Source organism: Pseudorasbora parva, chromosome 23 (genome assembly GCF_024679245.1).
Source record: "Pseudorasbora parva isolate DD20220531a chromosome 23, ASM2467924v1, whole genome shotgun sequence".
NCBI lineage: Eukaryota > Metazoa > Chordata > Actinopteri > Cypriniformes > Gobionidae > Pseudorasbora > Pseudorasbora parva.
In genome coordinates this window covers 20,675,665-20,698,687 of record NC_090194.1, presented here as the reverse complement: position 1 = coordinate 20,698,687, position 23,023 = coordinate 20,675,665, and the positions used below count along the sequence as shown (strand labels likewise).

Below are 23,023 nucleotides of genomic sequence, written 5' to 3'. Positions count from 1 at the left end.
AACAAATGGCACTGAACATCACACAGACAAGACAGGAAGAGTGATTACAATATACAATATACGTCGAGCAGACCCCATCCTTTGCCTTCAGAACGTTGTCGTTCTTGAAATACTGTACTTTATGTGAGCTGCAACTTGGCACATGTTGTTTGTGGTAGTTTATCCACCCACTGAAGTGTCAAAGGTGTTATTGTGTATGTGTATATCTGACCAGAGGAGGCATGTGTCCTCTATGCATCTGCCCGCTGGTGATGTGCTGTTTGGCCTGTGGCATGGAGCCCATCTGGAAGCTCTCTGGACCTCCGGCACCAGAGCGGATGATGGCTGGCAGAGCGACAGAGCCCGTCTCCACCTTCCCAACCTTATTAAACTGCTGCTGGAGTACTGTTGACCTGAAGCGTAATACATTGCAGGTGACCATCAAATCTAATGCCATAACAGACTTAAGACTGAGACATAACTGAGTCACACCAAACTACACTCCAATGAATGATGCAACGAGGCTCACTTTTTGGGAGACACCGAATCCTCCAACATGGTTGATTCTTCATCTCCCTCCAGGCCAAAGTGATCTTTGCTCTTTTTCTGCAGATAAAGAGGTTTTCAGTGAACTGAGGAAAGATACTTGAGAGCAGGACCTGAAAGAAGCACTTTGTTGCCAGAGCAGATTGTGTCTTTCTCTTGAATGGTCAAACATTAAAGTTTGTTGAGGAATTTCTCACATTACAGAGAACCAGCAGCAGCAATTTCACATGGACACGATGCGCAACCATGATAAATAAGACTGATATGATAAGAAAAATATCTGCTTAATAACTGTATTCTTCCAATACTTAGGAAAGAGTTGCAAACATCCAGCTAACACTTTGAGTTATGCCGACTTCTTGTGAAACTCAAAACTTAATGGATTATAAAGTATGCTCATGTCAGGGAGTGTTGCTAATGCAAGACCAATTGCAAAATCCCTGTTTTCAAAAGAGCCATTAGGAATTTGCTTTAATTTGCAGAAGTCTTGCATTGCCAAACCTTTGAATAACGGCATAAAGTCTGGTTCACAATGAAGCTAATTCTAGGAAATCCTCACTTAGAAATTTAGAGACCTGTCAGTTAGCAAAAAACAAACAAATGATTTATTCAAATAATGATGCATCAGTCAAGATAAGTGGTTGTATAGAAAACATTGTTTTATGAGATGTAACACGTTTTATACTTGAGCTACAATTGTGGCATTTGTTTCTATGTACAGCCCTGCCACTAGCCTGAATAACTTTGTCAAATCCAGAAGAATAGATTTTCCTCAAAAGCACTCTAGTATCAACATAAACATGACTCAAACAAAAACAAAATTCCTAGTAATGACAGCCAAACAGATTGCCAGATGTAAAATGCACAAGTTTCCAGTTTTGTGTGCATAAGCTGAGTGTGTACATGCCTTTTGAGGGTGAGACTAGTCTTGGGAGTCCAATAAACATGTGAAATCAAAAATAAGTGGTCAGGCTACTCATGATACATAACATTTGAACACTGGTCATGACATATTACCTTTTTGAGAATGATGTCAATGTAACCAGCAATGAGTTGCGCAATCTGTTCTCCTTCAGTGGTCTGAACAGAGTAGTAACCATCCTGATAGTCTCCAAAGTCCTGAAGAAAAAAGATAAAACTCATGACTTGAAACTTAAAGGGGCAAAAATATAACAAGATTGTAAATAATATGTCAAACTAGTAGTTTGGCTGTTTAATTCTTGCAGAAGCGCATGCTGGGAATCATAGCCCTCCCTTCAGCATTTAGTAATTAATAGTGCTGTTATTGTTATCATTCAGTGGACTGTGCATTCATTCATTAGGTACGATATCGTCTCAGGTTTAGGAAACGAGGACACATTTATATTCATGATAAAATTACAAAGCAGCCACAGAATAGGTAAAAAAAATCATGTCAATTCTATTGAGTTTGTCTGAGAATGCGGTTACAAAGAGCTGGAGGACAGAAGAAACTGTCAAGTAATTATTGAATCAATTTGGTCTTAATATGATTAAGAAGTCTGCGACCTGAGTCTAAATAATAAATTACTGCTGCGCTCCAGGATGCATTAACAACCGGCCAAAATGACATCTCTCTTCCTGATTCACGGAGCCAGCATTCAGCACTGATCACTTTAGTCTATTACATGAAACAGGAACTAATTTAAGGCCTGTTGCAGTAAGCCAGGCTTTATCATTCCTGCATGCGTCTATCATTGAGCATTGTTAGTTTTCCAAACTGGGGCCCATTAGGGAACTGTATTATAAAATGCTAATAATTAATTAAAGTCACAAGAATATAAAATAAAAATACATAAATCATTTTAAAACGAAATACTTCACATGTCTACCTATATAACGTGACAACGGGTTTTTACAACTGTTTTAATATATGTAACCACTATTGGCATGGCATGGATTTTTTTATTTATTATTTTATAATGTTTCCTGAGGTGTACTTATATTGTTAGTATGGTTTTTACATCAAAAAATGCCATCATTTAGAAATAAAAGCCATTTTTTCTATACTGATATTAGCCCTCTTACTGAAATGCTCTGTTTCAAGGGGTGTGTCTGCTAGTCAAGAGAGAGAGAGAGAGAGAGAGAGAGAGAGAGAGAGAGAGAAAGAAAGAGAGAGAGAGAGAGAGAGAGAGAGAGAAAGTTTGCTGAGAAACTGTTATTTTATATATATAGTAACACAAGTTTATTTTGTTTGTATCTGAGAGCTCTGAATAAACACGAGTGAATTTCGTAAAGATATTTCTCTAACAAAATGCTTTCACCACAGCTAACAACAAACAAACATGACATCGACATGAATACAGTAAGAGCTTCTGCTGAGCATTAGCCTGGATGCCAGCCGAACTTAGCTCCGCCCACAACATTTTTAGGTCGGACGGTTCGGTCTGGACTCGATCCATAGAGGAGTAATTATCCCCTAACAGAAACTGTTCGGACCAATGAAATCATCGTGCCGGGCTTTAGACGATGACGGACAGATGATAAACAGTAACGTAATCATGCACGTCATCAAAGGGGCTTGGATTATATATTTTTTTTAATCCTAAACGGAGAGCTTGTTTGTATATGCATTCACCTTCACAATTTCTCTCAGAAATGATGATCATGTTGGGTAAGTACTCAGTGTATTATTAACACGTGTAAAGATCGTATATTCCAGCCTGATTTCAGCTCGCGTGCAGACAGGGTTGCCAAGTTTTTACAGCAAAACCCCCCAACTACTAGCCCAAAACAATAGCTTCTCGGGGGGTTCTCCGGGGGAAAAATGGCGTTTGGGGGGGAAAATGTGTGTTATTTTGGTAAGGTTGCCTGCTAAAATTCTCACTCATGGGTCTATATATCACATAATAGTCACTTCATAATAGTCATTGAACGTGAACATACAAACAAGTGTTGTTAAATTATAGAAATATTAACTTTACAGGGTGTGTCAAGTCGAGTCACCTTTATTCATATAGCGCTTTTTACAATGCCGATTGTTTCAAAGCATCTTAACAGCGTTAACAGGAAAATAATGCAATAGAATTTGATTTGGCTAAATAGCTGCTCTGGTGAAAACGGTGATGCTATACAGTTAATTTCAACTATCATATAGTGTCAATGCGGGCAGATCGGTAATATAGTTGAAATTTAACTATCCCCAGCTGAGCAAGCCAAAAGCCAAAGGCCACGGAGTTAAGGAAACAAAACTCCTTAATGGCCAGAATGAAGAAAAAACCATGGGAGAAACCAGGCTCAGCCAGTTCTCCTCTGGCCGACGAACAAACAGTGTATGATTATGCTTCTGGTAACATATCAGATCAGATATGAATCAGATACAGATCAGAAGTCATATTAGATCAATAGATATTCGTAATATTATTCGAAAGATTGGAGTTGTCACAGCAAGAAATTCTGCCGCCACATAATACATCAGGTTTATTCAGATGTATATTCTTTTATATAATAAAAACATACTACAAATGTATACTAACTAAGCCATGAATGGGGAACTGTAAAGTTCCTGCTTTAGTTTTCGTTGCTTCATCCTCGTTCACCCTAGCTGTTTTTTAACCTATCCTTTGTGCAGAGTCCATCCTGTAATAGTTATGTTCCTTTTCCAGTGAATTTGTTACTATTACAATTACTTTATTACTTAACTTCTACCTTATGATTCAAATTAATGTCAACAGGAAGTTTGATTCATGTCATGAAATATTTTTTAGCTCTAACATCAAGGACACAATTACACAAGAAACTCTTGTGATTTTGCAGTTTGTGTACGTGAGGTGGCTTACACTTTCTTAGAAGCAGTTTTTTCTTCTGTAAAGATCAGATCACTATTATCTTACAACAGTTTTTTTTTTTTTCACTCTCTATACCAGGGACTTCCAAACATTCTTGTTGGCCAAACCCATGGAAGTACCCTTTGAGACGTCACAATACAAAAAAACATCACATGAACAAAATAATGGTTTATCCTTCAAAAAACACACAGAGATCTCTTCTCTCCAAGGCAATTCTGTCATAATTTAGTCTCTCATGTAGTTCCAAACCTGTATGACTTCTGTTACCTCTAAGGTTTTGGTTGTGTGGACTTTCACAGGATGGACATAAATGTTGATCATATTTAAAAAAAAAAAAAACTTCATTTGGGTTCCAAAGATGAATAAAAGGCTTATGGATTTGGACATAAAGGAGTAAATCATGACATTTTTGGGTGAGCTAAGTTTTTATTTATTACAATCTAACCTTAAAGAGGTTAAAAGTTACCAAATCAAACCACAGAACCATGATATAAACCATGAGAACTGTTCCACCTCTAGTACATTTCAGTTCAAATATGAGTTATTAGAGCTATGTCATTAGTTTTATCCTGAAAAATCTCACTATCTGCATAATTCATAAACAGGTTACTTTCCACATGAGTGCCTATACAACAATGTATAGACTAAAATGACGGTACACGCTAGTCAATAAGTTAAAACAATGTAACTCTGCAAAAACAAACGTTACATCAATGTACCCACTAACAATAAGAAACGTCCAGGTACAGTCTAAAAGTTGACAGTCTCTTGAGTTAAAACATGCAAGGCTGCACTACACAACCCTTACTCTCAAAACACCACAAAAAGCACAGCATGCGTATGTAAAAGAGTGTGTTGGTACCAGGGTGAAGCTCTTGGGAGAAGCTGCCCAGCGTTTGATGTTGGTCAGACTCCATTCCTGTATCACCTCTTTGGTCTTCTCATCCACTCTCATTACACACTCTTTAGTGATGCCCAACAAACGTGGCACAAGCTTATTCTTGCCTTTCATTTTTTCCTGTAAAGAGAACAAACGTTACCATTAGCACAAGGATAACGGCAGGACAACGCTGTGCCGTTTATTCATATTAGAGCTCAAATATCAAGTGAGTGTGTTACCTTGACTAAGAAGAAGGACACTCCATAGGTTTTCAGAGATCTGGCTAGTTTGACATAGCTGACTTTGGCTTCAATCTCTGTCATGTTTTGGTAGTTTTTGTGTGCCTTAAAGAGAAGGGTTTAACATGAAATTTTAATTCCATTTCGCTTCACTCAACAAAGACGTATTTTGATCATTTTATAGACCTTAACAGACACAGGCCAATTTACTGTAATAACACAAACAGGGAAAATGTGTTTTTAAAGAAAGACAAAAAAGTGAAGATTTCATGTATATTGCCGTTGCCTGACAGAAAATAGAACATATAAATAGTTCTATATATAATAAATTACATATAGTTCACATAATTCTGCACCTAACATGAGTAAAAAACATGGCCCATAATGCATCATGCATAACTGACATAACCTCACCTGGAAGATCCTTTTCTCGCCCTTGTTCTTGACGTACTCTTTTGGCAAGAATTCTTTCAAACTGGATAAGATGGACAGGAAGCAAGAATTACACATTGTAAACGTGACAAATAAATTTTTATAAAATGTAGTTTGATCACATTTCAGTTGTTTAAATGACTCATAATTTTATCATACTATATTATATTAATAATCAATTAAATACATTTAATTACCCCATAGAAGATTTGGACTCAAAAAAACAAAAACACTCTTTACAGATTGTTTATATAAAACAATCTAGATGGGAAAATAGAACAGATTATTATTATTTTTTTAAAATCTTTGTTAACCTTTAGCCTGTGTTGTGTCAAATCTGAATTACTGTATAGTCCTAAATTTGGACTATTGTACCACTCAAAAATGATATAGGCCTAAATTAATGATGTTAGCATGAATAACTTACAAAATGTATCAGCTGGGTTACTTAAAGAGAATAGTCCTTGGTTATGAATCATTTTTATGCATAGATTAATATTAGCTATAATGTTAATACTGGTTATAAGCCAATATCACACCTACATCCAAAAATTAAACAAAATACATATGAAATATGAAAACAAATTTGATGGATAAAAAAAAGAACATGATAGCGCCATAACAGAAAGATGTTTAACAAAAGTCGAATGCTTTGAGTTTATATTAATACTGTAATAGAGACTATGTTAATTTAATCAATGATGTCACGAAGTTGTGACAAAGAAGTGTTAACGAAGACAAGAAGGAAAAACAGAGGCACCATGGCAGAACTATTGAATGCAAATATTTCAACAATAGTAGGTTGATAATTGACCCCTTGATGACCCCTGAAAGAGCTCAACACCAGTACACTGCTTTTGTTCACTCAAATGTAACTGTATCTGGGGCCCTGGTACAGGTTGTTGCTGTGGGCCCTTGTAAGGATAAATAAAAATGTGAAAAGCTCACTCAAGGAATCCAGGCTTGTGTTTAGACTCATTGTGGTCTCCAAACTGGATCTGGCATTGGTATCCGGCAAACTCACAGGCCTTATCAAAGGAGACGGGATGGGAGCCGTTCAGAATGTCATCACGGGCCTGGAATACAAAAAAATAACATTGTACAACATATTACAACTGAATCTGAACAAATTAACAACAACCTGATATAACTAACCAGGCAGTATGTGATACATTTATAGCAAGAATAATCTGTCCACACTGAAAGCAAAAATTGCGCAACACAATGCCAATCAGACCATATTTAATGTTTAACATGCATTTAGCAGGATTTTAGACATATGACATTTTAATGTGAATGTGGGCTTCCCCTGTATAATTCCACAGAAACAGAAACTGGGTAGATTAAAGGGTCATGAAACCCCAAAACACTTTTTTTGAGATGTAAACAGATATGTATAGGCTGCACATCATTGAAAACACTAAAGGTACTCATTAATGGTATGCATATGTGAAAATAGTTATTTTTGCATTTTTCAGAGCGATTTCTGTCTTCCGGTTTGAAAAGTTTAGTCGGAGCAACGTCACAAATGCTGACGTCGGCACGGCCTTTTCGGCCCAAGTATGGGCAGCTGGGCACATGCTGACGTCGACCGCTCCGAGCGATTCTCCATATATATTCATGACATAAAGCTCATTCAGTCCAATCCCTGCGCTGTAGTATGCATACAAGATAATTTAGTTAATATGCATGAGACAGTCACTTCTGTCAGGCTCGTCTTACATCATTATTGTAGAGATATGGTGGGGAAGTTTTGGAAGCAGCGTGCGGAAAAGTCACGGAGGAAAGCTAGGCATTGTGCTGATTCGAAGTAACGTAAAGGGCGCCGAGCGAGCTGTAACCGGCGCCGTCTGTGGAAGCCTTTGCTACAAAGGCTCGGTAAAGTAAAATTCACCTGAGGAATCGCACGCCGAACCTCCAAGCGTTGACTATCTATGTCAGGAGTGCAAAATAACCCATCTGTAATCTGTAGGCCAATGAACAAAAGCCACGTCCTCTCCGTTTTATTTGTGGTCACAGCCATGCACTAAACCGCATGTGTTCGGGCTCTTAGTGAAACAGTGTGATGCATATTTGGACAAATATAGATTTAGCTGCCGAGTGATAGACAGCGCGGATCATCACGGCAATGCGCGGTCGAGACTAGCCTCAAACCTCTTCGCTTTTACCCCGATCTAGAATTACACATCTCTTATCACATCGCATGTTGGGTGGTTCACGTTCTCTTATCAAGTCGGCGCGTTGTTCATCTTGCCAAACAGCGTGCATATTTGGACAAATATAGTTTTATCACGTTTGCAAAATATTTCGTCATGCAGAATAACATTTATTTTCATTTCTCACTGAATTATGCTGGTTTGAACTTTGAAGAGCTGAATGATTTGCGATCTCTGCTGCACGCCACTCATAGCTCTCTCATTCGCTGTACTCATCCCTCATCTAATCTCACTGTGGTAAACAATGCCAACGTGAACCAAGAACATGTCTCAGAACCGCTCAGCACCTACTGACAGACACTCCCCTATTTATGCAAACATTCCCTCTTTCCACACAATACCATCCCACCTTTTCACAGTCGACCACTCCCCTTTTAACAAGCTTTTTCAAATCGAAGGTGTGAAAAAACACCGCTGCAGCAGGGGGGTTTCATGACCCTTTAAAAACATGGAAAACATCTGTATGGAACAGATTTTTATCCAAAGAGAAATACGATTTCCTTTTATTAAGTTTAAAGTAGGGCCGGGACTTTAACGCGTTAATTAAGATTAATTAACTACGGGACTTTAACGCGTTAATTAATTACGCAAAAAAAAAAAAAAAAAATTAATCGCACTTATTTTTGCCCCGCGGAACGTTTTTCAATGAATGAGTTTTGACGGACCGATTATACTGGAACACCAACTAGCGCTCATGAGTCACGACAACAACCATGAAAACAACAAACCATAGTGAACATGGACGAAGATGCTGATGAGACCGCTTTGCTTGGCCCCGTGGATGGGAAATTTAGTTTTAAAAAACGAAATGATGGAAGCGTCGACAAGAGCATGGTTGTGTGCAAGCTATACAACAGGGGTATCCAAAGTCGGTCCTGGAGGGCCACTGACGTCCTGCAGAGTTTAGCTCCAGCTTGCCTCAATACACTGCTAAAGTTTCTAGTATGCCTAATAAGACCTTAATGAGCTGGTACAGGTGTGTTTAATTGGGGTTAGAGCTAAACTCAGCAGAACAGTGGCCCTCCAGGAGCAGGATTGGACACCCCGCTATACAACAAGGAATTAGCGTATCACCGCAGCACATCGAGCCTCAAATATCACAGATATGCTTTTGCTACACTTAATGGCAAACATTGCACTGGTCTGCTGGACTGAAATAAATAAACTATTTTGTTGATTAAGCTTATGTATTCAGTCATTATTCAATGGTATACTAAAAATACATGTGAAAAATGACTTCTCATTGTTCTCAGCTAAAATATTTATATGCGATTAATTTCGATTAATTAATTACAAAGCCTCTAATTAATTAGATTAATTTTTTTAATCGAGTCCCGGCCCTAGTTTAAAGATGACATAAGGACACGATTATGACGTAAAGGTGACGTTCTATGGTCCTTACCTGTACATAGAGCAAGTTGAGCTGCACCGGGTCCCTGGAATCCACATTCTGGTCTGAGTAGAAGAACTTTCTCCTGAGAAGCAGCATCTCAAAATCCTCGACACCCTGCTCTCGCAGCGTCCTCCCATGATCCAACCAATTCACTGTATGTACGTTAAAATACAGCTCTGATATCAGTGAATTCAACTAGATTTGATTATTATTAAATGTATGTTTAACACAAAAATAAAATTAGAATTTGGCATTTTTTATTTGATTTGTTGGAACGCATAGTGAAGAAAAGGAGACAACAAGCATCCAGATTATTTGAGAATATATATTTGGGTGACTACAAAACTCCCTTAATTCTGTTTGAGTATGTTTTGATAGCTTTAATATTATAATATAATATTGAAAATAGTAATAATGACAAATGAACAGATCTGTAGAAATGTTTGACAGGTAGTGTGCAGTTATGTTATGAATGTGTTGTATATGTACGTAATATGGACCTTCCAAAATAGCAAATATAAACTAATATTTGTTTTCTTCATGCTGAGTAGAATGAGACATACACTCATCATCTGTGTGAAGTTTCTGCTTGAGTTTCTCCATTTTTTTGTCATCCCTCAGGAGGGTCTTGTCTTTTTTCAGTGTTCCCGTAGTCTCTTCCTTCTTCTCTTCTCCCAGGTCACGCACCAGTGAGTACTCGTCATAGTTTGTGATGCCTGAGAAACCAAAAGTGTTTTAATATATCAATGAGTTCAAACAGTTTCTCAAAAGGTCATATTAGTATCCTCTAAACCTCTAAAGATCCTTTTTATCTACAATTTATATAGTCTTATATTATATACATTATATAGTCTTAGCAAACTCTTGCTGTGTATTCAAGCCAGACAGTGTTTAACTTGCAAAGACCTGCTATCTATGTATAATATAAACCAGGGTTAAACTTTATTTCGATGGTCCACTTCGGACATTCAACTAACTATAAGTAATTTTGAAACAGTGTTAGTAGACTGTAGGTTAGTTTTAAAATTTGGGTTGGTAAACCAAGTTGGCGTGCAAAGTTACTTGTAATTAGTCTGTTCATCATGCATCAAAATAAATAAATGGACTGCATTTATATAGCGCTTTTATCCAAAGCGCTTTACATTTTTGCCTCACATTCACCCATTCATACACCGACGGCGATGTCAGCCATGTAAGGCGCCATCCAGCTCGTCGGGAGCAGCTGGGGTTGGGTGTCTTGCTCATGGACACTTCGACACTTGGTCAAGTGGAACCGGGGATCGAACCACCAACCTTCTGGTTTGTAGCCAACCTACATGAACCACTGAGCCACTGCCGCCCCGGCAGATATTAAATAGTTAGCAGATATTAAGCAGACAGTCTACTAATACTCTAATAACTGCTAGTTGACATGCAGTTGAAAAGTTACTTATAGTAAATAGAATGTCAGACGTGGACGATCAAAATAAAGTGTTAACAAAGGCAGGAAAGCTCCGGCCTAAAAATGACTAAAAAGCAGCCAGAATAGTGTTAACTTTTTTAGGACTGGTCAGTCATATGGACGATAACTTACCTATTCTGGCACAAATGGTCATTAACATGTCACTGACGATTTTGGAGTCATCCACCATAACCGTTTTAACAGTTCCATCCAACATGCGAATCTTCAGGGGTCTCTGTTTCTTTTTGTACTCCAGAGTGTCCTAAAAAAAACATGTTCTTATGAAATATTCTTTACAAAAAATCCTCCATATTACATACACCACTGTTATGAATCTCTTAGATAAGAGTTAGTTTTTAATGACTATCACGCTAACGTAATATATATTTTTAAAAATGCTGCTATTTACATGTTTCCATTTTCCAATGCCCCAAATTAATTTACAATTCCATTTTATCATTTACCATTGCTAGAGCCATGCTTCATCAGTTACCAGCAACAGCTTAAAAATGCTTAACATTTCAAAAATATTTAAAACATGTCAGTCTGATCAAATTAGTCCCAATGCAATTATACAATCATCGCCCATGAATACCACACCTGTCATTCTCCCCTCCCACATTTTAGAGATTTAACTCACAATCAAAATTTCAAGTTGATGAAATATTCTACACTTACCCCATTTCTCAGCATGTAGTAGTCCAGAGCTTTGCCTGCTTCCAGCCAGATGCCCTTTTTTGGGTCTTCATCTGACAGGAACAGGCCATAGTCACTGGCTGTAAATAGACAGTAGAGATAATGGGCAGTCAGTTTTACAACCTGACAAGAACGTCAAGATCAGAGAATTAACTGAGCATTTTCAGAATTTTATAAATGCATCATTCCTAATGTGGTTCATCTTTCTGACATAACGTGTAAAAAAATTGTTTAAAAGTTGAACTTCTTTTAAATAGAGTGCCACATTTTAAGAATGTTGTGTCGTGCGAAAAGCTGCAAGAAGTGAATGCAATGGGCAAAGATGTTGGGCTAGTTTGTGTTTACCCAGGCTGAATTCGAAATCACCCCCTATACCCTTAAAAAGGGCACCATTTGAAGGGACAGCCATTTGTAGTGGATTACAAAACCATAGTTTACATTATTCAGTCCCACATTGCACGACAATAGCGACTATACATCCGATGTAGAGACAACAGCTGTCCGAATGCACACACACACTCGTTTTTATTCACTTCAAGTAAACTATACTAATGGACTAATGCAGGGAATAGTGAATAAGGGTTAAGGGGCGATCTCGAATTCAGCCCAGAAAAACAATGGAAAAGCCGTTAAGTGGAATACAAAAACATGTTCTGTGTGAACGGCTTCTTATCGTTCTTTTTTGTCCTTTATAGAAATTGGCAGTATAATTTATCATTCACTTGTAAAAAAAAAAAAAAAAAACCAGCTTGGAAATTCTCGTTTTGACTTACACTGAAGTAATATATTATTATGGTCTTGGAATGACATGAGGGTGAGTAAATAGTGACAAAAATGTTTAAAGGGATAGTTCACTCAGAAATAAAAATTGTTCCATAATTTACTTACCCTCAAGCCATCCCAGGTGTATATGACATTCTTTTTTCAGACGAATACAGTCCTGGATAATCCAAGCTTTATAATGGCCGCCCAAAATTTGAAGGCTAAAATGTGCATCCATCCTATTATAAAAGTAATCCACACAGCTCCGGGGGTTAATAAAGGCTTTCTGAAGCGAATCGATGGGTTTTTGTAAGAAAAATATATTTATTCATCTGTACTCAAATTACGAAGAAAGTGTAACGCCTCTCGCAGTTAAAAAATGCTTACAGGTCCGACGTCATCGTTAGGCCAGTTATGCTTTTTCTTTAAGTTGAATACAGAAGGTGGTCTGCCGGAAGCTAGATATTTTACTTTATAACAAGTTAAATATGGATATTTTTCTTACAAAAACCCATTGATTTGCTTCAGAAGGCCTTTATGGATTACTGTGTGGATTACTTTTATAGCGGATGGATACTGGGCTGCTATTCTGGGCTGCTATTCACTGCCATTATAATGCTTAGAAGAGCCAGGGCATGTTTTAATATAACTGATTGTATTAATCTGAAAGAAGAATGTCATATACACCTAGGATGACCTGAGGGTAAATCATTGGGTTATTTTCATTTTTGGGTGAACTATCCCTTTAAGTTTAAAGAATAACAATGTCAACTGTCACACATCTAAGAAGCATTTCGAGACACATGTCCAAACTCATTACATGTATTGTTACATGTACTTACTTCAATAACATTAAAATATGCACAATTACATGCAACTAACCCTAAACCAAACCCTAATCCTACACTACCTCTATAGAGGTACATGCAGTTAATCAATATTACTCAGTACTTAAATATATAATTACACTGTAACAGGATATAAAGTGTATAAAGTGTATAAGTTTCTTTCCTTGTTTCCATTTTTTTATATGTGGAAATATGATACAAGTCAAGAATGTCATACAATTAGGATGGCTTGAGGGCAAGTAAATCATGGGGTTATTTTCATTTTTGGGTGAACTACCCCTTTAAGTTTAAAGAAGAACAATGTCAATTGTTGCACATCTAAGAAGCATTTCGAGACACGTCCAAACTCATGAGAGGTATGTAATATGTACTCATGAAAAATGGCAAAATTGCAGCTTATTTAGTCCTGTGTGCATGTGATTTCCTGTGTGCTATAGTCAAGCCAAACAAATGCCAATTTTCAACACTGATATTTACATGAATTTATTATTAATATATCATTAAATGCAGCAACTCTTTAGTGGTATACATTTATAATTGTAAAATTTTGGACCATTCCACCAACAAAAATTCAATAACACACATAACGGCTAGATGTTCATATTTTATTACTGTTAACTTGAATTGAACAATATTTGAATAGTTGTTTTTGCTGTAGTATTGAAACGGGAATTGAGAATTGTTACTGGCCCAGTTAGGTTTGGGCCAGTTAAAGTGCCTTGCGAAAGTATTCGGCCCCCTTGAACTTTGCGACCTTTTGCCACATTTCAGGCTTCAAACATAATGATATGAAACTGTATTTTTTTGTGAAGAATCAACAACAAATGGGACAATCATGAAGTGGAACGAAATTTATTGGATATTTCAAACTTTTTTTAACAAATCAAAAACTGAAAAATTGGGTGTGCAAAATTATTCGGCCCCTTTACTTTCAGTGCAGCAAACTCTCTCCAGAATATCAGTGAGGATCTCTTAATAAACAAATGTTGACCTAAATGACTAATGATGATAAATAGAATCCACCTGTGTGTAACCAAGTCTCCGTATAAATGCACCTGCACTGTGATAGTCTCAGAGGTCCGTTTAAAGCGCAGAGAGCATCATGAAGAACAAGGAACACACCAGGCAGGTTCGTGATACTGTTGTGGAGAAGTTTAAAGCCAGATTTGGATACAAAACGATTTCCCAAGCTTTAAACATCCCAAGGAGCACTGTGCAAGCGATAAGATTGAAATGGAAGGAGATCAGACGACTGCAAATCTACCAAGACCTGGCCGTCCCTCTAAACTTTCTACTCATACAAGGAGAAGACTGATCAGAGATGCAGCCAAGAGGCCCATGATCACTCTTGATGAACTGCAGAGATCTACAGCTGAGGTGGGAGACTCTGTCCATAGGACAACAATGAATCGGTCGTATACTGCACAAATCTGGCCTTTATGGAAGAGTGGCAAGAAGAGAGCCATTTCTTAAAGATTTCCATAAAAAGTGTTGTTTAAAGTTTGCCACAAGCCACCTGGGAGACGTACCAAACATTTGGAAGAAGGTGCTCTGGTCAGATGAAACCAAAATTGAACTTTTTGGCAACAATGCAAAACGTTATGTTTGGTGTAAAAGCAACACAGCTCATCACCCTGAACACACCATCCCCACTGTCAAACATGGTGGTTGCAGCATCATGGTTTGGGCCTGCTTTTCTTCAGCAGGGACAGGGAAGATGGTTAAAGTTGATGGGAAGATGGATGGAGCCAAATACAGGACCATTCTGGAAGAAAAACTGATGGAGTCTGCAAAAGACCTGAGACTGGGATGGAGATTTGTCTTCCAACAAGACAATGATCCAAAACATAAAGCAAAATCTACAATGGAGTGGTTCAAAAATAAACATATCCAGGTGTTAGAATGGCCAAGTCAAAGTCCAGACCTGAAACCAATCGAGAATCTGTGGAAAGAACTGAAAACTGCTGTTCACAAACGCTCTCCATCCAACCTCACTGAGCTCGAGCTGTTCTGCAAGGAGGAATGGGCAAAAACTGATAGAGAGATACCCCAAGCGATTTACAGCTGTAATCACAGCAAAAGGTGGCTAATCATTTTGCACGCCCAATTTTTCAGTTTTTGATTTGTTAAAAAAGTTTGAAATATCCAATAAATTTCGTTCCACTTCATGATTGTGTCCCACTTGTTGTTGATTCTTCACAAAAAATTAGTTTCATATCATTATGTTTGAAGCCTGAAATGTGGCAAAAGGTCGCAAAGTTCAAGGGGGCCGAATACTTTCGCAAGGCACTGTATTATATTGACTTTTTGAATTTTTTCCTCAAGTGATTGTCAATTTAGGAATTAAGAATTATTTTACTCAAATTTGAGCCTGAATTACTGCTCAGTTTATGTAAACACTTTGACTACAATTTTAAAAAAAAATGGTGATAGGAGAAATATTTTGAGCTTTTTCTCTTTGGGATTAGATAGTGTCTTCTAAAGTTAATGCAGCAACACGGACGGACGAGCTATTTAAGACTGCTTCACATCCCACATAAGCTGCTAAGTTTGGACAAGAGCAGTTTGTCAAAGAGACAAATGACTCGCAGGTTAAGACAAGTATGTAGAGCGGTTCTGAGGACTATTACATAACAGCTGGGACTCAGCCGCACCCTGATACAGGCCCATTATAGCGCCGCAGCACAAACTAGATTTACGCTTCATTTCTGTGGTATGTTTTGGCTTCTCTGGTACTTTTTTTCCTTTGGAGTGAAGGGAATCTGGGGTGGAGCAAATACTAAAAAGGAAACCAAAATCTGAGATATTATGTTAGGATTTTAGCCAAAATGGATAATTTTTGTAATTTTGTTGGCGATGACAGCTGTAGGCTATTAACGAAGCAGTGTCTATGAAAAAAATACAATATTGAACATCTTAAATTTTAATCTCATTTAAGAAATGGGTCAAAATGTATCTGTATTGCTTGTCGCTGGAATCTATCGCATCGCATCTGGTTAGGACATGGGAAAGGGACTTTTGGTAACTTTATTTTACAGTGTCCTTGTTATATGTACTTACTCTAAAAACAGTCAAATATTCACAATTACATGCATACAACATTAAACCAAATGCTAATCCTACCCTACCTCTATAGAAGTACATGCAGTTCATCAATATTACTCAGTAAGTACCTAAATATATTATTACACTGTAACAGGATATAAAGTGTAAGTGTATAAGTTTCTTTCTTTGTTTCTATTTTTGTATATGTAGAAATATGATACAAGTTTCAAATTGTGCTTTAGATTTCAAACATAAGTAACTTGCTTGCCTCATTAAGTGTTACCAAGTCCTGATAAACAAATCTACAATTAGCAGTGTTGGGCAAGTTACTGAAAATTAGTAATTAGTTACAGTTACTAGTTACTTTATTTAAAAGTAGTTGAATTACTGAACCAATTATTGTATATCAAAATTAATTAGTTACTAGGGAAAGTAACTTTAAAGTTACTTTAATGTCTGCTTTTTAAATACGAACAGTATTGAACAGTCAAACACAATACGCATAATTTTTAGACCAATTTATCGTAACCAACAGGGCAACAGGCCTTCAAATCAAGCGGCAGTACAGGGTTTAGTGTCACCCAGCAGCAGCGAGCATCATTCGTTTTCTCTGACAAGATATTTTCAGGCGAAACTGAAACTGTAAATGCATTGGGTTGTTTAAACCACATGTAAATTTTACTCCTGGCAAATTATTAAAAAATAAACGTGTGAGCATGTTATAGGCTATATATGCTGTAATCAGATATGTATCAGGATGTTTGATGAAGTAATTCTGTGTCAAAAATACTCCTTCCGGTTTCTCACAAGTTTCGGAGAGTTTTTTTCGATGGGTTTGTGTGATGTCAGATGAGGTGGAATGTCCTTGTACGGGCACACGTGACCAGAGCGAGAGAGCAAAAGCACATAAACACGCTTTGCTTGGCTTAAGGAAGGCCGGCTGCAGATGTCACAGGACTTCACGAAATCAAATGTGCCACCAAAAAAGTGTGTTTTTGACGGAGCGGTCCCAGCGATAAAGGTTCACGGTCATGCTTTGAAGCAGGCGGTGAGTAAAACTGCTTCAAATGTCTATGATGCTGGCTATGGTCGCGTAAGTACAAATCAGTAAACAACACGATCGTGTAAAGTTAATTTATCAATGTAGCTTGCAATGTATGGTGTGTTTAAATATACTTGTTTACCTAAACACTATAGGTGTCAGTTTGTTTATTGTAAAACCACCCCAAACATATTAAACCTTTGTTCACACAAAGCGCAATTCTAGTATTTCCTTGTTGTTCTATGTAAACACTAGTCTGACATGTAAAACCGTTCCGCTTGCTACTGCTAACATTTAGTCACACACAATAGTCCATAAACCTAACCATGGCCTTTTAAACCACGAATAAACACACAATTGTTGTCGCTAAGCAAATAAAGTTGTAGTAACACATTGAGACATCCTGCTGCTGCTGCTCCTGTTCAATTTCAGCCTCCGGATCTGATTCTGGATCATATATGTATAGTTGAATCTGATTGATAGCCATGGTTTATTTAGGGTAACGTTTTCTTTTCCAGGTTTGAGGATATCACAGCTCTTAGACGCTCTCAACGCAGTAGCTGCGCATGCTCGTGGCTCTTTAGCTCCACCCACACGATACGCCTCCAGCTGCTCGTTTTTTTCCGGAAAGACTCGGTACAGCCTATCTTTCTTTTATAAATATAATAAAACTAGATATGAAGACTAGATAAAACTAGACTTTTCAGAGATATGGAGGATGCAATACTAATCTATACAGGTATTCAAGATTGGCATGAGATTGACTCCAACTGAAAGTTTTAATTACTCAACCTCATGTCGTTCCAAACCCGTAAGACCTTTGCTCATCTTTGGAACACAAATGAAATATTGATAATATGATATTTTGAAGAATGTTTGTAACAAAGTAGACAGAGCAATGGTAAATGGACTGCATTTATATAGCGCTTTTAACAGACCCTATGGCCATCCAAAGCGCTTTATATTTTGCCTCACATTCACCCATTCATACACCGACGGCGATGTCAGCCATGTAAGGCGCCATCCAGCTCGTCGGGATCAGTTGGGGTTAGGTGTCTTGCTCAAGGACACCTCGACACTTGGTCAGGTGGAACCGAGGATCGAACCACCAACCTTTCGGTTTGTAGACAATCTACATGAACCACTGAGCCACTGTCGCCCCTGAGCAACTATTGAGCAACCATTGACTACCATATTTTTTCCCTACTATGGTAGTAAATGGTTGCTCTCTCTGCTTTGTTATAAACATTCTTCAAAATATCTTCTTTTGTGTTGAGCATAGGAAAGAAAGTCATACAGGTTTTGAACAACTTTAGGGTGAGTAAATGATGACAGAATTTGTATTTTTGTGTGAACTAACCCTTTAATAAAGAAACGAAACCAAATATAACTACTTTGACTTTAAAAACAAAACTGAACTATTATAATGGCTGCAACAATGTGTAATAGGGAGCATAAAAATAAAAAAAATAAAAAAACACAGGCCGGGCAAGGGCCTAGAAATGAAACATTCATTTTCACAAAAGAGAGTAACGTGAGTAACAAACTCATTTAAATTTCAGTAATTGTAATTGCATTACTTGATTAAAAAAGTATTTGTTACATGCGCGTTCCCGCTAAAAATATTGCGATTACAGTTAAGTGTTGCTTTGAAGAGCGTTATTTTCGACACTGACTATTAGGAACACAAAAGTGTTTGTAAACTCACGTTGGCCGAGCTGTGCCTCTGGGACTCTCTCCCTGATGATGCGACAGGCGTCGTACACCATGGTGGAGGGCTCAAACTGCATGGTCTTCACCACATTCCCCACCCCGATCTTCAGCGACAGCGCCACCATGACTGACACTACGGGACTGTGCCACTGCTACTCCTGTAAGACAAATGTACACCAAACAAACTGTCAACACTCTTTTCAGGCTAACATGGTGATGCTTCATATTTTCCAAGGTTCACTTCTAAAAGTATCACTGATGTTTGGTTTATATACAGTACAGTGGCATGGCAACCTTAGCTATCATGCAACTAAATTAAGAAACAGATTGCTGGATGTATAAAAGCAACAATTTAAGAGCTATTAAGAGTTCATCCTGTTTTGTATATTAAATATTTATGATTTTCAAAAAGGTTATAAATTGCTATGTAAAATATATTGTTTTCTTTCCTTTTTCTTGTTGTTAATGCAAATATGACCCATTTTGTGCGTGTGAAAAAGATACAGAGAAGCTTAACTTCCCTCTTGCAAGGGGATTTCACTCTGAGATTTTAATCAGAAAAAAGGAACAAAGGCAGTCCTTCTTCACTTTTACTCAAGGTCTATTTTAAATAATAGCCAAGTGAGGCAAAATACACCATCACATGATCACTCTGTCATGTAAATCCACTAATGACATTAATAATTCTGCTTGCTTTGTAAGAAAACAAGTCTGTACATCAGGACCGAAACAAGATGCAATCACACAAATAATACCACAAAAGACAATCCAAATCAGAAAGAACATCAATGCAAGAAAACAAGCATACTGAAGTCGTCCAAAAAAACAAAAAACAGGAAATAAGTCAAACTGTTAACTCCTTGTCTATTCCATATCCTTTGTTGTACATAACCAAGAACCAAAAAAAGATTTAGGAAAACCCCTTGGTGAAGTAGAGAAAAACTGACAAATGGGAAATGACAGTAATATGGGATATGAGCCATGATATAGGCTACCACAATCTTTGGAAAATATGAAATAATTTGAAATGAAGATGAGCAGTCATTGGATGAATTAAGATATAAAGGTGTAGATCTAAAAAACACACAAAAAAAAAACACAGAAACTACTGATACAGCAGTCCCTCACACCATTATATATATATATATATATATATATATATATATATATATATATATATATATATATATATATATATAAACATATATATATATATATAAACATATATATATATATATATATATATATAAACATATATATATATATAAACATATATATATATATATATATATATATATATATATATATATATATATATATATATATATATATATATATATATATATATATATATATATATAAACAGGAACCACTCATTGGTCAGAAACAAAAATAAATAAAATTATACATGTAGCATTCATTTAGGTCCACTTACAATAGTCAACCTAAAATTTTGGTTTCATGAGTCATTTCTTTCATTATATAGTACAAGTTAAATATTTAGATCAAGTATTTCCTTATTTCTCCAAGCCTACATGTTAAAAATCTTTGGCAAAATCAGCAAAAATGTGATTAATCATGAAAATAGCACTATTTGGCATGATTTACTGAAATCATCAGAAATAAAACACACAATTACCCAATATGCTTACAAAAATCTGTTAATAATATTTTAATAAAGGTTGTCGAATCTCAAAAAATGTTCATTGTATTAACTTAAAATTTTAATTTCAATGAACTCAATTTTAAGGCAACCAGGTAACTTTTTTTCTAAATTTTTTACAGTGTGCCCGATGGACAAGAGCCTGAAAACAAAAAATAACTAGCAAATCACCAAAATGCACGAATGATTGTGCATTAATTTAGTGTAAGTGGCGATCGATAGTGGATGATAATATATAATGAACTGACGATAAAAAGGTCACACACTCGTGCAGCCTCTCGAGGAGAAATTACAACACTAGAGCATTTAAGCTGTTTCCTGAATACCATCACAACTGAAACTGACACTGATTTCATATGACAGCTTTATAAACAATAAATTAACATTCACTTACATTTACATTCACTTAAAGTCACTTACATTTTAGATGAAATATTGAGTGCTTTTGTTTCGATTTCAGCAGCGAAAATCGTTCACACAGCAGAACCGTAACGCGTCTCACAGCAACAAGTGTGTTACTGAACGATTCAGTGTTTCAATGAATCGTTTGAATGAACGACTCAATGACTCTCATTAAGACGGCCACCTGCTGCCACCTACTGGAGGTTTAGTTTCATGTTTCAACATATTTTCCAACATTTCTTATTTTGTCTATTCAAAACTACAAATCTCAAAACATTATTTAATGCAGTTGTAATTTTTCAGTGTAAATCATTTCATTTTATTGTTTACAGCCCTTATAGTGTCTTAATTTAATTTAATATATTGATCAAATTTAACAATATAAAATTAAACCTGAAGGATAGCCTATTTAATAAGATAAGGGGGGAAATGTCCTTTATAAAAGGTAAAAATATCACAAATTTGAAATGATTCAATAAAACAAAATATCCCAAATATGCAGATTTAAATATGTCAAAGATGATTGAACACTGGTGAGAATATTGCTTCAGAATAAATTATAGTTACAACACACACGCACGCACGCACGCACTATATATATTAGTTTTATTTTATTTTATTTTATATTTATTCATTATTTTTATTTATTTAACAACCAATTAGGCAGAACATTATGAACATCCTAATATTGTGTTGGACCTCTTTTGCTGCCAAAACAGCCCTGACCCCTGACCCGTCGAGGCATGGACTACACTAGACCCCTGAAGGTGTGCTGTGGTATCTGGCACCAAGATGTTGGCAGAAGTCCTGTAAGTTGCGATCTCACAGATACTCGATTGGATTGAGGGCTGGGGAATTTGGAGGCCAAGTCAACACCTCAAACTCATTGTTGTGCTCCTCAAACCATTGTGGCAGGGCGCATTATCCTCCTGAAAGACACCACGGCCACCAGGGGATACCGTTTCCATGAAAGGGTGTATACAGTCTGTAACAATGCAGACTGTGTACGTGTCAAAGCAACATCCATATGGATGTCAGTACCCAAGGTTTCCCAGCAGAACATTGCCCAAAGCATCACACTCCCCATGTGCATCAATAAACCTTGGCCTCTGTCGCCGATTCACCACTCCTTCCTTCCTTGGACCACTTTTGATAGACACGACCATTGCAGACCAGGAACACCTCACACGAGCTGCAAGTTTGGAGATGCTCTGATGTCGTCTAGCCATCACAATTTGGCCCTTGTCAAACTCGCTCAAATCCAAAAGTTTAGGAAAACCAAAATAATTTGCTGAAACGGTAATGAATCGATACGCTGATTTCATAACTGTTTGAATCTTTGTTTTGAAATCGGCCCATCACTAAACAAGTCAGGTTTTTTGTTTTTGTTTTTGAGCACAAAAACTATTTTCGTCGCTTCATAAAATGATTGTAGAGCCACTATAGTGAGATGGACTTTTAACAATGTCTTTAGTGCCTTTATGGGTCTTGAGAGAGGAAATGACATTGGTGTCAATAAAAGCCTTTCTGAGCCATCGGATTTCAACAGAAATATCTTAATTTGTGTTCCGAAGATAAACTGAGGTCTTTTGGGTGAACTAACCGTTTAAGTGTTGATTACTAAATAAACTTGATTAATTGATTAATAAATAAACATTATTTTTCAGCTAACATTTTAACTTTAGCAGATTTTCACAGCAAATAACAAAAAAATACAGCAAATCACAATTATCATGAATTATGTTGTAATTTTTATTTAGCCATAATTAGAAAAAAAGTTTGTGAAAGTTACAATACATTACATGAACTGCTGGATTTTTTTGGGTGGTGGGGATGTTTAAATGACTTTTTTTTTAAAGTCCTAAATTCCATGATATACAAGCCCTTTAAATCTTTATCAGATGGTATTTAGTCATTTCC

General features: G+C 36.7%; 1 protein-coding gene across 2 annotated transcripts in view; it reads right to left on the bottom strand.

Moving 5' to 3' along the window:
• tln1 (talin 1) overlaps positions 1 to 23,023 on the bottom strand; it is a 131,734-nt gene that overhangs the window by 50,396 nt on the left and 58,315 nt on the right. For both annotated transcript variants that reach the window (XM_067434179.1, XM_067434180.1), the window contains exons 2-13: positions 19,034 to 19,196; positions 11,611 to 11,708; positions 11,065 to 11,194; positions 10,055 to 10,207; positions 9,501 to 9,643; positions 6,831 to 6,958; positions 5,865 to 5,925; positions 5,451 to 5,555; positions 5,194 to 5,349; positions 1,543 to 1,644; positions 509 to 585; positions 212 to 392 (exon numbers count right to left, since the gene is read on the bottom strand). In XM_067434179.1, the coding sequence (XP_067290280.1) occupies positions 212 to 392; positions 509 to 585; positions 1,543 to 1,644; positions 5,194 to 5,349; positions 5,451 to 5,555; positions 5,865 to 5,925; positions 6,831 to 6,958; positions 9,501 to 9,643; positions 10,055 to 10,207; positions 11,065 to 11,194; positions 11,611 to 11,708; positions 19,034 to 19,163 (1,464 nt within the window). In that variant the 5' untranslated portion in view covers positions 19,164 to 19,196. The remainder of the gene's footprint in view (positions 1 to 211; positions 393 to 508; positions 586 to 1,542; positions 1,645 to 5,193; positions 5,350 to 5,450; positions 5,556 to 5,864; positions 5,926 to 6,830; positions 6,959 to 9,500; positions 9,644 to 10,054; positions 10,208 to 11,064; positions 11,195 to 11,610; positions 11,709 to 19,033; positions 19,197 to 23,023) is intronic.